At 48.0% G+C, this 15,598-nt stretch overlaps 6 protein-coding genes across 6 annotated transcripts; 3 read left to right on the forward strand and 3 right to left on the reverse strand.

Annotated features, from left to right (window-relative positions):
• Positions 1-605: 605 nt before the first annotated feature.
• N7447_000231 (cytochrome P450) lies at positions 606-2,374 on the reverse strand (the record flags this gene model as incomplete). The annotated part of the gene is made up of 4 exons (XM_057224507.1): positions 606-778; positions 862-1,128; positions 1,203-1,869; positions 1,928-2,374. The coding sequence occupies 4 exons, from the start codon at positions 2,372-2,374 to the stop codon at positions 606-608; spliced, it is 1,554 nt and encodes a 517-aa protein (XP_057088523.1).
• A 195-nt stretch (positions 2,375-2,569) lies between these two features.
• On the reverse strand, positions 2,570-4,337 carry N7447_000232 (putative serine peptidase, family S28; the record flags this gene model as incomplete). Its single annotated transcript, XM_057224508.1, has 3 exons — positions 2,570-3,815; positions 3,866-4,080; positions 4,143-4,337. 3 exons carry the CDS (start codon positions 4,335-4,337, stop codon positions 2,570-2,572), a joined length of 1,656 nt encoding a protein of 551 aa, XP_057088524.1.
• Positions 4,338-6,125: 1,788 nt separating this feature from the next.
• On the forward strand, positions 6,126-7,089 carry N7447_000233 (SDR family NAD(P)-dependent oxidoreductase; the record flags this gene model as incomplete). The annotated part of the gene is made up of 4 exons (XM_057224509.1): positions 6,126-6,409; positions 6,465-6,694; positions 6,744-6,845; positions 6,896-7,089. 4 exons carry the CDS (start codon positions 6,126-6,128, stop codon positions 7,087-7,089), a joined length of 810 nt encoding a protein of 269 aa, XP_057088525.1.
• A 420-nt stretch (positions 7,090-7,509) lies between these two features.
• Positions 7,510-9,133, reverse strand: cp8 (putative carboxypeptidase Y; the record flags this gene model as incomplete). Its single annotated transcript, XM_057224510.1, has 4 exons — positions 7,510-7,581; positions 7,637-8,100; positions 8,159-8,519; positions 8,567-9,133. The coding sequence occupies 4 exons, from the start codon at positions 9,131-9,133 to the stop codon at positions 7,510-7,512; spliced, it is 1,464 nt and encodes a 487-aa protein (XP_057088526.1).
• A 1,082-nt stretch (positions 9,134-10,215) lies between these two features.
• Positions 10,216-11,029, forward strand: N7447_000235 (putative nucleoside-diphosphate-sugar epimerases; the record flags this gene model as incomplete). Its single annotated transcript, XM_057224511.1, has 2 exons — positions 10,216-10,475; positions 10,525-11,029. The coding sequence occupies 2 exons, from the start codon at positions 10,216-10,218 to the stop codon at positions 11,027-11,029; spliced, it is 765 nt and encodes a 254-aa protein (XP_057088527.1).
• A 2,369-nt stretch (positions 11,030-13,398) lies between these two features.
• Positions 13,399-15,556, forward strand: rglA (putative rhamnogalacturonase B; the record flags this gene model as incomplete). The annotated part of the gene is made up of 12 exons (XM_057224512.1): positions 13,399-13,657; positions 13,705-13,806; positions 13,859-13,980; positions 14,031-14,100; positions 14,150-14,225; positions 14,273-14,324; positions 14,375-14,586; positions 14,640-14,861; positions 14,916-15,162; positions 15,224-15,364; positions 15,414-15,470; positions 15,527-15,556. 12 exons carry the CDS (start codon positions 13,399-13,401, stop codon positions 15,554-15,556), a joined length of 1,590 nt encoding a protein of 529 aa, XP_057088528.1.
• Positions 15,557-15,598: the final 42 nt, after the last annotated feature.

A 15,598-nucleotide genomic window follows, 5' to 3' on the forward strand; every position in this document is an offset into this window, starting at 1 on the left:
AGGGGCGGGGTGCGCGGCAGGGATTCAAAGCTACATGTAATGGAGTTACTCCATCTTCACCACACAGCTCAAGGTTCGCGCCCTTTTTGATCAAATACGGCAATGCTTTGTAAATATGCAACGCCCGAGTGCGATGAAGAGGACATACTACTCTATCCACTTATAAAAATTTGTAAAAGCCGAAAAGTAAATACAATCTTCGAGGGCTGATAGCTGATCACACGAAGCCCTACAGCCCGGGAGCCCGGTGGCGTGGCCCCCAGCTTTGAGATTGGGGGCTAGCGCATGGCATAGCGCATGGCATAGTCCACAAGGCAAACTGCACTGTGCTTCAATTAGGCCGAGATTTATGTGCGTTGGTCTAGCTCTATATTTAGCACTTTGGTACATTCTGATGATATGTACGCTACTTCACCAACGACATTTGCGTCGTCTGATAATTGTTGAGCAAGGGTGATTTGGTTCATTTCACCCAGCAATGATCTGAAACCAATTCATAGAATAACATATACAAGATGACTGCTAAGATATTCCCACGCATGAAAACCCGGTATCCTTCCCTTCGAATATCCATATACACATTCAATCATGAGACAAAAAGAAACCTAAATCTTATCCGAAGAGTACAGACGAACAGGCACGCCAAGATCATGCGACATCGTAATAGTGGATAGCTTGACAGGCTCCTGTCGAGGATGGGGGTCCGCGTTTTCGAGGGTATCGAAGTGCTGCATCAGACGAACGAGGGTGTAGCTTGCCTCAGTGAGAGCGTATTGTTCTAAAAATTGATTGTCAGCAGGTCATTCAAACGTTTTGTAATTTCGTCTTTCCCAAAAAAAGACAAGGACATGCACAACTTACGACCAAGGCAGATACGCGGCCCGCCATTGAAAGGCAGGTATTCCCAGCCATGCTTAGCATTTTCCTCCCAGCGCTCGGGTCGGAAAGAAGTTGCGTCCTTGCCCCATAGGTCCGTCCGGCGGTGCATTGCGAAGACGTTGTAGGCGACCATGGTGCCCCGGGGGATATACACTGGGGACTGGCAGTCTGCGCCACCACCGACCGGTAGGGAGGTGTCTTTGGTTGCAACACGGAAGTTGACAGGCACAGGAGGTTGGAGACGAAGGACTTGGTTGGAGTTAGTCGAAAATTCATCGACAGAGTATACATAGTATCCACTGCAAACTGCAATATTCACCCACCTTCATTCAACACATATCGCAGATAAGGAATATCCTTCAGCTTGGTCTGTGTCATTTCTGATCGTGGATGCTTCGCGTCTCCGAAAATATCTATAATCTCACGACGCAGCCGGTTCCACACACTAGGGTAACGGGAAAGGTAGAAGAACGCCGAGCTTAGCAGACTGGCCGTGGTATCGCGGCCGGCCAATAGAATGTTAAGCATGTTATCACGTAGAATCTTGGGGTCATCTGTGTCGGCCGCCAGAGCTTCGAGGAAGATATACCGACCTTCGGCGTCCTTCTTTTCGGGGTTACGTTTCGACTCGAGAGCGAGATTAACATAATGATCGACGACTTCATGCACCTGTCGGTTTGCCTCGCGGAATTCCTTGGGATTGACAACCCAATACAAGCCCTGGGCACGACTCCGTGCAGCGAGATAATCCTGAGCGGTTCCGAAGGCATTCGCAAACCCTTGGGCGCTACCCACAGCACATTTTTCCAGCACCCCAGTCTTTGCAGAAGGCGGGAGCATACAGCTGACGGATTCCCCGAATAGGAAGTGCGTTGCTGAGTCCATGGTTAGCAAGAAAAACAAACGCTGGATGTCGAAACTGCTCCTGTCCTTGGGGATTAGGTCGATCAGGTTGGAGATGTGATCATCCAGCATAGTAAGATCGGCGACCTGTAGCCTTTGTCAATCACACGTGCATGAATCTTGGAATTCCTCCAATAGAGTGTACCTGGTCCCTGGTAAACTGCGGGCGCAATAATCCCCGCGCATGTGACCACCCGGCACCATCAAGGGTGAAGATTCCATCGCCCAGGAGTGGGTAGAATTGTTGATGTCTTGTTCCAAGAGAGAAATCTTTGAATTGAGTCGCGAGAAGTGCCTTGACATTTTCAGGCTCTATAGTGGTCATTATATGTTGAGAGAGGAATCTCTGTTGGTAGGTATTTCCATAGATAGCATATTCGTTGTAGAGATGATCGATCCAGCGCTTTTCGCGGACAGCCTTGGTCAACCGAATAAAACCTGGAATACCGAAGAAAGCCGAGGAGCCCGAACGGGGAGGTTTGCAATGTAGAGCTTTGGACTGTTTACGGTGGTGGTGGAGCTGTGCGAAGTAGCGCACGACCAATAAGGCCGCGGACAGCGCAACAAAGGCAACTGTAGGGCTGACCGTCATTTTGTTTTAATATATCTCCATAGATCGAAAGAAAAAGCAATTAAATATGTAAAATTTGGATCTAAGTCAAATGATATATGTTCATGGCCTCGGTAAAGCTTCACGTGAGAAAAAGCGGGATCGCAAGCTGATACAAAAGGGGAATAGTGCTAAACTATGAAAATCCAAATGAGATCAGACCACGTCGATCTCTCTTTACTTGGCTTCGAAACATTCAAGCCACTCTGTCAAAGCAGTGGTAAAGTATTTCCGGGAAATCGCACCAGGTGCAAACGTCGTACGGAAATCAAAGCAGTGCTCCGCATTCTGCATGATGTAGCCAAAAACCGTGCTCTCGTCCGTCTCCACATTGCATTTGGGGATCTCCGTCGTGTGAGTCACTCCATGCGGGGCTAGCCTTGTACCAGCGGCAAGAGGAGACAATGTCCGCCAAGGATCAAACTGGCCGCCGCTCCAGTAAACGTTGGACGGACGAATAGTCCATCCGCCGGTCTCCGCGTTGGTTGCTTCAACCTGCGGGTGTTTGGGGAACAGACCCTTCTTGATAGCCTCTGGAAAGTATCGGTTGCAGTACTCCTGCGCATATTCAAGGGTCTGGAATTTTGACAGCAGCGAGTGAGGTCCAAAGTTGTTGGTCTGGTAGTATCCCCATTCAGTGCAGTACTGCCACGTCCAGCTGATGGTGTCCGGGTCGGTGGACGGCGCCGACAGATCGCACACGAGCGGCTCGCTGGTTTCAAGCTTTCTGCAGTTGGTCTCGAAATAATTGTTGGTCAACTGCGTGAAAACCGGCCATGATGCATATCGTTCCGCGGCATACTTATTACCCCGGGTTGGGGCGAATCCATGTGGGGGCGCCGCGGTGCTAGTCTCCGGATCAATCTCCATGTGCTCGCAGAAGGAGTCCAGACTGCCTTTGCCGCCACCCAGGCCGTACGACTGGAAGAGCCAGTAAATTGTCTGGAGCGCGGCGGAGAAATCCTTGTTACTGTTTTTCTCGGCGCCTTCGCCGAAAAATTTCCGCTTGATGGCCGCCGCGGACGCTTTGCTCTTCGAGAGTTGCCAGTCGATGTACTCCAATGCAGCCTTGATGTCCCTAGTGCAGTTCAAGTGTCCATTCGCCACCATGCCATCATACACCTGGTCGAAATAAACGCTCATGTCGATCCGTGCTTCCACGGGAGCGGAGGAAGCGAAGGCGGCGTAAATAGTATCGGGATACAATTGACGAGTGAACGCAGATCGCATACCAGCGTACGAGCCTCCAACCATGACCCATGGAGTTCCGGCTGGGGTCAAGTCCACCTCACTGTAATTTGCACGAGTGAACTTGTCCGCAAAGAATGGTAGGTCTGCCAAAGCCTGTTTGTTATTGAGGTACTGGAAATGCTCAGGCTCCGTGTCTAGGCTGACGTTGAAGGGAAGGGACTCCCCATAGTATCTAGTTGACGTTAATTGAGTCCAACCTTTTACTAGGGACAGGACACAAACCGGTGCTCCCAAACGATACCAATTCCTCCGAACTCCTCAACCAGCTGATAAAAGAACGAAGTCGAATTGCCCAGAGTAAATGGAACTCCAGATTCGGCCGAAGCTTCACCACCATCATACACAAAGACTGGCCCTCCTTCCTTGTAATGCTGTTCGGACACCCAATAGCGGTTCTTGTAAGTACCAACCGAAGAGTTGCTGTGATCAATCGGAAGCTATGAATTGTCAACATTTATCTCCGTCTTCAAGCTGCTTTAAACAATCCCCAGACACATACCGAAATATACTCTGCCTCGATGGTCCTATCAACCTGGGCACTGGCAATAGCATGTACCGAAGTCTTTTGATTGAGCAGATCATCCGGGTGAATGCCCAGATCAGCGGAAAGCCTCAGATCGCGCTTGAATGCCGATGTTAAAATTCCTGCAGCTGTACCAGACAGCGCAGCTAGGACAACAGTAGAAAGATGCATAGCGACAGTGGCCTAGGAGTCTCTCAAAACCCCAGTCAAGGATACACAGACGCAGAGCAGCTTTCGATGGTCTCCACTGCCGGGTCTGTCGCGGAATATATATATATGCACTACGGAGATGGGTTACCGTTCTGGAAATGATAACGCAGATGAGGGTAGATTGGGCTATTACCCCGGGAACAATACGAGAAGAACCCTATGGTTGCGTTTACGGCCCGCTGTCATCTGGAACGTTAGGTAGATTGTGGATTCGGGGGACCTGATAGGATCAAAGATCGGTGAGCATAGAGGCGCAGGCACACCCGAGACATGGCCGTCGCGTGCGGCCAGTAGCTGTATCTGTATGACCCGGGGCGACAGGTTACAGAGTCTAACCCCTGGGGCCAAGTTCGATGTAACCTACCTATGAGGACTAAGACGCAAGTCTCGAATTAATTACCACAATTACCCCTCGTTTTTTTATTATCGAACCTCTCATACGGTCTAATAAATGTGCATGAACGTGCATTGCGTTAGTGATGCTAGCTCATATCGACTATCACTACCGAATTCGGTAGGAATGCGGCAGATTCAGCGAACAGAATCCTAAAATCCTGTGTTTCTCGAATACGATTAGTTGAGTCTCTTGTCCAAGGCTGAGCAACACACTTCCGCATCTGGTTGTACCTAAATTCAGACACGCGATGTCTTCGCCCCCGTACCTGGTGGATCACGAAACGGGCTGTGGCATGGGAGTCGCTCATTGGCCCTTGAGAGTAGCAATGATTAACCGGACTCCGAACAATAGCCGGAGCTTAGTATTGTTTGTATTTTAATTGTTTAATTAGCTTCGTATCTTTGCCGATAAATCATATTGGTCTCGGGGAGCTTCTCAGGATCATGTCTGGGACCAGGAGTGGAATGTTGATCCGGAATGTCCAGGCATTACATTATAGCCTCAGATGGTATTCCGTGCGCTTTTCTTGGGGCTCCCCCTGTCGATTTCCTCTCTTCCCCTCTTTTCTTCTTTTCCTTCAAATCATAATGTGACACGGAACGGGGGTCCAAGATACAGAAATAGCAGCAATCAAGGCGACAAGAGACAATAATGTCATGGTTGTGTGGCTGTGTAGATTTTAGGAGAGGGAGTTACAGGTATCTTGAGATAAGACAAGGTCTAACAATCTAAGCTGCAGTTTAGAATCGTCTAAGCCTCTCTAAAAAAAACTATTCGTTATCAATCTAATACCAGCACATGCTTATATCGACTCTGTGCAAGGTCGCACGACAGTTTCCCTTTGTCTTGTAGACATCTAACCCGGCGATATATTCAAACGCGCACATGTATTCTAAGGCTGAACATTGTACAGAGTATTCATCTTTCCGCTCACCATCATTCTCAGAACAATGATTGGAGATAAAGCCACACCGGGAGCACATTATGGTGAGAGAAAGGAGGACCAATTTGTATCCTAAAACGGAAGGTGAAGCGAGGCCTCTCGGCATGCCTTCTGTTTACATCCCCATCTCCCATCCCGTCGCTTTCCCCAGGCTTCGGCTATAGACTTCGCGCTCGGCTCGATTTGCGACTCTGATCTTCAGACTGACTCTGATGATCTGCAACAATTAAAGATGTCATCTTTGTTCCACAAACGGTAACTGGCGTCCACGAGTACTTCAACCCAGTTTCTAACTCTATAAACTGCCAGCGTATAAAGCCTGGCGTCTGACACGAACAAGACCCCTCTTTCCTCGGTGGTATATTTTCTTGAATAACCGCCTTTTCGTGAAGAAAGTATCGAAGCAATCATGCCGGAATCATCTCGCCTACACGACAAAGTAGCCATTGTCACTGGGTCCTCATCAGGCCTAGGACAGGCGATCGCAATTCGTTATGCCCAAGAGGGGGCGAAAGTGGTCTGCACCGATCTAACACCAACTGCGCGATCCCAAGAAGAGGCTGGGATTACGACGCACGATCTGATCAACAGGGACGGTGGGCAGGCGAGTTTTGTGGAGACAGATGTCGGGGATGCAAAGCAGATGGAGAACTTAGTCCAAGCTGCCGTGATACAATATCGACGACTGGACATGTATGAAAATCCAATAATGGACATCTTGAATAACCCCTCTGACGAGTTCCCTTAGTCTGGTCAATAATGCTGGGATTAGCATCGAGGCACGGACACCTGCTGTGCTGCACCTGACTAATGAGACCACTTGGGATACGACGATGCGTGTCAACACCAAGTCTGTGTTCCTGGGTTGCAAGTATGCTCTTACTCAAATGCTGGCGCAAGAACCTCATTCTTCCAGAGATCGGGACTGGATCATCAATATCTCTTCAATTATGGGTATGATTGGTGGGCCGGAGAATCGTGAGTTCTAGTTATCTATGATTCTGAGTGTCGCTGATACTCGATCTAGCATCGTACTGCGCATCAAAGGGTGCTGTCAGTAACCTAACGAGGCAGATGGCTCTAGATTACGCCCCTTATAACATTCATATCAATGCCATTTGTCCTGGCTGTAAGTTAATTAGTTACATGCTTGGCTAAACGTCCATCAAAAGATTCCAGATACTCAGACGGCCATCTTCAAGGAGACAACTACTAACTTGACCCCTTGGGAATACCTAAAAAGACGCCATCCGCTGAAAGGCCCTGGAATGCCAGATGATATTGCTCGTATAGCTGTTGTGCTGGCAAGTGATGACGCCAGCTGGGTGACTGGAATTTGTCTTCCAGTTGACGGTGGATATACTGCTCGTTAAATACTTCACTATTAGTTGGTTGACGCTTTATTGTCTTCTAGCTCTTATGCGTGACGACTGGAGAGCTCTATATTATATTCCCAATATTGCTATCATAAGCAAAACGACATACCAGAGTTAAAATAGTGCAATGGGCTGCAGACATGTAAGACTCCCCGTAAGATCTTGTCGATGAGAAAATAATCCCAGCGTGCAAGATTAGGTACGAAGAGGAGCAAGTCCCACAATAAAGACAAGTTAGACAAGGCTTTGCCCAAACTTGGACAATATTATATAGACTAAGTGTAGCAATTCTATGATGCCTTTTTTCTATAATCCACAAAGTCTTGTACCGGCATTAGATGATGCATCCGGGCTCCTTTTGTTAAGAGATAGTGCAACGGCCACTCCATCTTTAGTCCATGGGGCACGATTCCAGAACTAAGCAAAGGCATCACCCGCAATCCATCGGGTCAAAATGTCAAACGCCACATCACCACGATTCTGGGGAAGCTATTATAGCCATCAGCATCTGCTCGGATAAACATGTCTGAACCGATGAACTCACCATATGGCCTGCCCCATTAACCGTCACAAATGCAAACCGCGATGCCTCTGACAGGCCGTCCAACTGTACCCAGACCTCTTTCGCGGTGCCGACCGTTTCATTACGTCCCGCAACAATTGATGTCCAAGGAAGCAACTGCTTCGATGTAAACTCAGTCTGTCCCTTCCATGCGAGCGAGTTCGCCCATCGGAGGTTTCCTGCCGTGTTGCAAGCTAAGTCAAGGTTTCCTTGGTAGGCTAGGAAATGTACCCCATGAGCAAGCAGGAAAATGATATGGTCGGAGGAAGATGTCATCGCCTCTGGTGTTGTTGCAAAGGCGTCAACCACCGCGCTGGATTCCAATTTGTACCCCTTGGCCCCTTCCGGCGGCGATAGGGCTTCTCGGACCACAGGGGAGTTCAGATACTGCTCGATGTAGCCGGCCTCTTCGTAGCATATATCATCAATGTAGCATGGGGCAGTGACTGTTGATTTCCTTGCGTTAGAAAAGTGACCAATTGGTAGTAGATAGGACGATCTTACTGTCGAAGCGGTTACGGCCTCCCTTCTTGCTCTCATCCTCGTACAAACCGACAATTCCTTTGTAGCAAACAGAATATGCCGCTGTGCAAATTGCAACGTCAGGACTTCTAATGCAAGTATCGTAGAGCTCCATGCATCGTGGCATGTTGGCAGCTATCATATCGCACCGGGTCTGGTTAAACACGGGCGCGGAAACGCCAGGATTGGTTGTGCAAAGCGTCTCCCAGTACCCGAAGGTAATGTCTTTGGATGACATGAAGCCATTACCTATCAGACATGACTTGAGGTTGATCTGGGGCTCTGAGGGATATTGCTGGTTGTGAGTCACAATCTCAACCCCGAGGTAGGGGATGTATTTGCCCTGAAAGTGTCAGTGGTGCGTACAAAGTGACAAAGGGCAAGTCTTACTGCATAAGATTCACCGGAGATATGGAAAGGCGAGTCGCGTTTGTGTGGGAAGACCTCAGATACAAATATTTGGAGAAAACGGTGCATGTCAACTGCGGCCTCGTGAGAATCGCGCGGTACCTCGTGCCCCTCGTCAATATAGGACCAGCCCACATCGGCCGGCTGGTCAACGAAAAGTAACGAGGAGTTTCGAGACCAACCCCATGGATTATAAACGGTCCCATTTCCGTACTCATTTACCAGACATGGGCCATTTTCTTCGAACAGGCCGATCAGACTGGAGCCTCCGGGCCCACCATTCATCCATAACGTTAGTGGGTCAGCGATGGGGTCATTCTGACTTTCAAAGTACCAGAAGAACAGGTGCTTCGGCCCAATATCTAGCCATCCAGTGTACTGCGCCGAGCCTGCAGCACAGATAGACTCGTTTTGTTGCCGGATACGTATCGAATGAGGTGAATTTGCACTTCGAAATGTGGTGAAGTCCGATGTCGAGGGCTCTGGTCGGAGCACGGTCTGCGACGCATGGCCCACGCCGACTAGGGTAGCAATCCAAAATTTCCACATTTCAGTGACGAATGAAACTTGTTCTGGAAACAAGATCAACAATGGCGAAGTTGGTTTTATAATCGATCAGTGTTACATTAAAAAAGTCGGGGCTCGGAGTTCGGACATCGGGCCTAGCCAATATGGTATGGCGAATCTGTCAGCGCTAAGAGGCTTTAAGCGTGATTTATTCGCTTTAGAAACAGCAAAGTGAAGCTTGTCCCGCTATTCCTCGCGCGGCTATAACTGAGCGGTGTATTCCCCAGTTAATCTACAAACCATCTAGTTTTTTTTTACCTACTCGTGACTCTCTGAGCTGCCAATTCATTGGATAGATGGTTCTAAACTTGGGCTTTGGAAGGAGAATCTTTGTCATCTTTTCTCGCACTGGCTGTGGTGAATAGACGCTAATATGTCATCTGGAGAATAAGAAGAAAATAGGAAGGAAGAAAGATGAAGGCGAAGAGGGGGGATTTATACCCCCAGCAAACGCACTTTCCCATCATGGAGTGTTCGGTTCTTTCCTACTTTGTACGTTGTTGCTATGTCAACAAGGTGCGGTGAATCCCTTGGACCTCACGAGAATGCGGAGAATTATAAGGCATATTTCATAGTCCCCTCTAGGAAAGTTGGCTCCTTGAAAATAATCGACACGTCAGGGCACTTTGGAGCTTAACGAGCAGCTTAACCTTGAAAATCCGCTCCCCTTCAATATGTGCTTACTGGGTTGATTTTTCATGGAAGGATATGTATGGGATAGTTCGCCTTCCAAGGAATATTACTACTAAGCTGATAATGATACTAAACCCGTAGACCTCCAGAGCTCTATCTCCGTTCCTTCCTCCAAATGCGGCTAGGGAGGGCGAGTCATCCACTGGAGCCAATCAACACTGCCATAATATCCACTGACACTCCACCCACTAACCGTATATGGTTAGTGCGTTGTCAGCATCAGCGGCATATACTTGGGCACAAATATTGCTCTCTCGCGGACTTAAGCATTCGGAGGAAACGAAAGGTATATAATAGATGTTGCTCCCCCTTACTATATCCTTTGATCTCCATTCTTGACATTAATCTCAACAACCCAAACAATCTACAAAATGCATCTTATTCTCACAGGGGCAACCGGGTTAGTCGGGTCTTCAGTACTCGACGCCATGCTCAAAAATGCAGCAGTGTCCAAGATCTCAATCCTGAGCCGAAGCCCCGTGCGAATGGCAGAAGACGCAAATGATCCCCGTGTGCACGTCATCGCCCACAAAGACTTTGAATCATACAAGCCAGAGCTGCTCGACCAATTGAAAGATGCGGATGGATGTGTTTGGGCCCTGGGGACCAGCCAGACCAATGTCACCAAAGAGTACGTGAGATCCCTTTGATATATGGGTATAAAAACTGACAATTAATAGGGAATATGTTAAGATAACTAAGGACTATACCCTGGCAGCTGCCAATGCGTTCTCCACAATCAAGCCACCAAACCACCCATTCCGATTCATCCACGTATCTGGTGAAGGGGCCACCCAGACTCCCGGACGATTCACGCCAATCTTTGCCAGAGTAAAGGGGAACACTGAAATGCTTCTCGGAACACTATCAGAGCAAAAGCCGACCATTCGGATCGATAGCGTGAGGCCCGGATTCGTTGATTCGGCGACGCACGATGCCATCAAACCATATATCCCGTCTGGCGGAGTGTCTGGAGTCGTCGCAAATCTTGGATTGGCTTTACTTGCACCGGGAATACGGTATCTCATGAAGTCGATGCACTCTCCAACGGAGCACCTTGGTTCATTCTTGACGCAAATGGCTATGGGACGCCATGAAGAAAAGTTGCAGGGCCCGGGGGTATTCAAACTGGGAGGAGGTTATGTCGTTGTGAACTCTGGTATGCGGAGAATTTTGGGGCTGTGAGCATCCAAGGGACTATTATGATAGGAATGGCTCGATATGTATATAAAACCATGTTTAATAAGATAGATACTCTTCCGTTTTCTATTCTGGATTGTCCCTAGTAACCTAAGGTAAATGAACCGAATGATTCTAGACCTTCACCCACATCTCAAATTGCGGTGCCCAAGTAGTGTAAGGAAGCGTTGAGTTTGGTATCAGCATTCATTCTGTGTACTTGGGGAAATACACATCCCATTTCCATTTCGACACCTGTGGACTCCCTTCCCTGTCTTCCCCTCCTGGGCGCATACCCTTTGTCCGTCATAAAATTATGCATCAGCACCCAATGAAATCCACTTCCGACCTCATAGATTCAGAGTTAGAATTCAAAGGACTTCTGGAAGACTTTACAGGGCCACATAAGCGGTCAAATATTCTCGTACAACATAATGTACACACATTTGAAACAAGCGTGTATTGGTCGAAAATTTTCCATTGCATATTTGTCGACTATGGTGAAACCAGCACGCCCTATCGGTCAAATAGAAACGAGAATTTAATCCCTATTTACAACAAGAAACCCGGGTGATCCTGACTCGAAAAGAAACCAAATGTCGTTTATAGACACGTTTGATGTCCTCTATTGAGCCCCATCTTGGGTAGGAAAATGGATGAGACGCGTCACAACGTGTCAAAGATTCACGCTGATGTCCACTCATTAGCGCGATGTTTTTCTTTGTTACCACAACGCAGTACAGATTTGGAATTTCCTATCCAATCAACCCCATGTTCTCGGGGACATCGAATGTTTGGTCGGAGCTCACAGAACGCTGATCTCGCCCTGTAAACGTACCTCAATAAACAATCCTGCCCATCTGAATGAGTAATTGCTTATCTACAACATGCCACCAACTTGCACCCATTAGGAATATAAATACAGAGACGAACTGCTGTTATCTTGGATCCGCCACGCCCCAATCTACTTTTCTTCTACACACGATGAAATACTTCCAACTTGGCAACATCCTCGCTCTATGCAGCATGATTCTAGCAACTGTAATTGCAGACCCCGCGCCCAATCCTGCATGCATACAGAAAGGAGGAGGTCCCAGGAGACCAATTGCGCTGGACCCCTCGTGTTATTAAGGCCTGTCTCTCCATTAGAGAAGACAAGCTTGTGGCAAAGCATGTAAGTGCAGTTCTGGCGCTTTCATCCTGAAATATGAGCTTACTTGCTTCTCAGTTGTGCTTCCGGGCGTAATTAGCCAACTTGTCTAGTTGACCCCTCCGCCTCGGTTGCATTCCCATCTGGGATGCATATATTTGGTTCGGAAGTGGTGTGCGACTTTTTGCTACTTGTGGCTTCCAATGTTCTCGGTATTTTGTAACGGTCTATCATGTATGACCCAATCTCTCGAACTTCACCCTGGTTTCTTTGTTAACTATGTGTGCGGTGGCTGGATTCATTTCAATAGTCAACTAACTCTCGGGTTTTTTTTCTCGAGCAGGCCATAATTACATGTAGTATCGGCCTTATGATCTCTTCGTACTATCATGGCTTACGTATTTTCTTGGTCGCTTAAATACCCCCCTTTTGTAGAATCTAAGAGAAGTTCCCAACAAAGAAAGTTATATAGGTTAAACGTCATTTTCGTGGGACATGTCTGTTTTGGCCTGACGACCAAGGCAGTAATTCCGTGCACTTTTAAGATGGATAACCGTATATCCAATCAGCTGGCTTATTTTCCCATTGAAAGCGATTAGTGCACATATTAAAGAACCCCTGGACGACATCCAACTTCCAATGTCTGTCTCGGCCTTTCGGGGAAAAAGGTTCCGCAGTCCGGACACTGGAGTGATCCTTTTCCATTTAATCGAATCAACCCGATCGGAGAATTTATCTGTTTGTATTAAGATATCCATCAAGCATCATGATGTTTCAGGCTGAATCAGATTCCTCGACTACTACAGGCGCCCCATGGCATTGAAACAAGCATCCCCCCACACGGAGTCCCCACACGGAGTTCCAGGGGGCCTAGGTAGGGCTACGAGCTGCATTCGTTCAGGAGAATACGTACCCCTCACGGAAGCTGTCCTTGTGGTTATTTTAAACCAGCGGCCTTTGCGTCAAGTCTGCAGACTATCCATTCCTCAAATGGAAATCATTCAACTGCCAAGCAATCAGGAACACCACGTATTGGTGGAACTATGCCTAAATTCACGGAGAACTGTTCAGGAACGGAGCACTAGCTAGCTGCCAAATCTCCACCTTTCAGCATGCAGAGTTTCAGCATGAAGAACGTAAAGTTTTCTCTTATATATTATACTGCTCCTCTGCCCCTTCATGTATTGCGTGGCACGAGCAGATTTCTCTACAGTACACGCTGGACATGATGTTTTTCAAGTCTTTGGCCATTGTTTCGCTAGCCCTTTTGGCTAAGCAAGCATCCGCGGCCTTCGGAATTACTACCAGCACTGCTTCCTATGTCATCGATGCTGGCTCTTCAAATCCCCTCAAGTTTACTGTCAGTCGGACAAACTGTGACATTACTTCGATCAATTACTATGGATCCGAGCTTCAATACAAGTCGACTGGGTCTCACATCGGATCCGGCCTTGGTAGCGCAACTGTGACTGCGACTCAAAGTGGTGGGTCGAGAAACAAAATGTCTGTTGGAAATCGCTGATCAATATAGGTGACTACATCAAGGTGACATGTGCAACGTCCACCTTGACACATTACTACGTTGTTCACAATGGAGATTCAACCATCCACATGGCAACATACACAACTGCAGGTTCGTCTCCTTTGTGCTCAAGTGTAGTCTCGATCTTATTTATTTTCCTTAGAACCGAGTATTGGAGAACTTCGATACATCGCGCGCCTGAACGCAGACCTGCTTCCTAATGAAGAGCCATTCGGCGTTGTGTCCAATATTGGAGGTGGTAGTGTTGTTGAGGGAGAGGATGTGGTAAGTCAAGCGTTTTTCAAGTGGAAAAAGCAACAGTTAACACATATCAGTTCTTGGTTAGTGGACAAACACGAAGCAAGTTCTACTCTAGCGAGCGGTTTATCGATGACAAGATCCACTGTAGGAACACCTTTGTCCTGTTTTATACAACTCAAACTAACACAAACAGGTGTCTCTGGAAGCGCACACCGCGTCTGCATGATCTTGAATCAATATGAGACATCCGCTGGTGGGCCTTTCCATCGGTAAGCTCCACGGCCGCCATGACTTGACCCAGGCTAATATGCACTAGTGATATTAATACAAACAATGTTGGCTCTTACACTGGTCTGTACTGGTACATGGTATGTGATCATTGCCGCTCAAACTAAGAACGGCCTCTTACTCTGTATAGAATTCCGGACACGTTCAGACCGAAACCTACCGCCAGGGCCTGCACGGTCCGTACTCGATGACCTTCAGCCGGAGCGGTACCCCCAGTTCCAACATTGGCACATCGTTCTTTGCCGACCTCGATATCAAAGGATACGTCGCCACATCTGGGAGAGGTTATGTTAAGGGTACTGCATCCGGGGCTGACACGGCTTTCAAATGGGTGGTTCACTGGTATGTTTAATAAAGACAGTACTGCGATGAGTAAATATCTAAGACCAAGACAGGTATAACTCTGCCGCACAGTACTGGACCTACGCTTCGTCTTCCGGGGCTTTCACCTCCCCTGCCATGAAGCCCGGCACCTACACCATGGTATACTATCAGGGCGAATATGTGGTTGCCAGTTCTTCGGTGACTGTTACTGCCGGATCAACCACATCCAAGAGTATCTCCGGGTCTGTAAAGACCGGAACTACAGTATTCAAGATTGGAGACTGGGATGGGACGTACGTGCATTGAGTTTTATCCACATGATTATTCCGATATTGACTGCGCTATAGACCAAACGGTTTCCTCAACGCGGATAACCAGCTCCGCATGCATCCTTCGGACACCCGCATGTCTTCCTGGTCTCCGGCTACTTATACAGTCGGCACCTCCAAGGTTTCTTCCTTCCCCATGGCTCTCTTCAAATCGGTGAATTCACCCTTGACAATCAAATTCACGGCATCTTCTTCGCAGACCGGAGCTGCGACGCTGAGAATTGGCACAACTCTTTCCTTTGCATCTGGGCGTCCCCAGGTCGTGGTATGTTCAACCCACATTATCCATGGTCCGGCTCCCATCATGCATCTAACACTTTCCATAGATCAACAGTTATTCTGGCCCCATCCCGGCTGCCCCGACTAATCTCAACTCCCGCGGCGTGACTCGCGGCGCTTATAGAGGTTTTGGCGAGGTTTACGATATTTCGATTCCGGCTGGAACTATCGTTGCTGGAACTAACACTGTAAGAGCTTTTGAGCATAATCGGATGATATGATGCTAACTTGGTTTAGATCACCATCAGTGTTGCTTCTGGTAGCTCTGGGGAGACTTACCTGAGCCCGAACTTTGTGAGTATCTTTCTGATCATCTCGTCTTTTCGTTGGAAGCTTACCTATCTGGATAGATTTTTGATTGTGTAGAGCTCTTCCAGTAAATATCCGAGACAAACAGCTGGGAGTTGGAACGCGAGAGAGGA

The sequence above is a fragment of the Penicillium robsamsonii genome (assembly GCF_028829455.1).
Source record: "Penicillium robsamsonii strain IBT 29466 chromosome Unknown utg000001l_segment0_segment0, whole genome shotgun sequence".
Lineage (NCBI taxonomy): Eukaryota > Fungi > Ascomycota > Eurotiomycetes > Eurotiales > Aspergillaceae > Penicillium > Penicillium robsamsonii.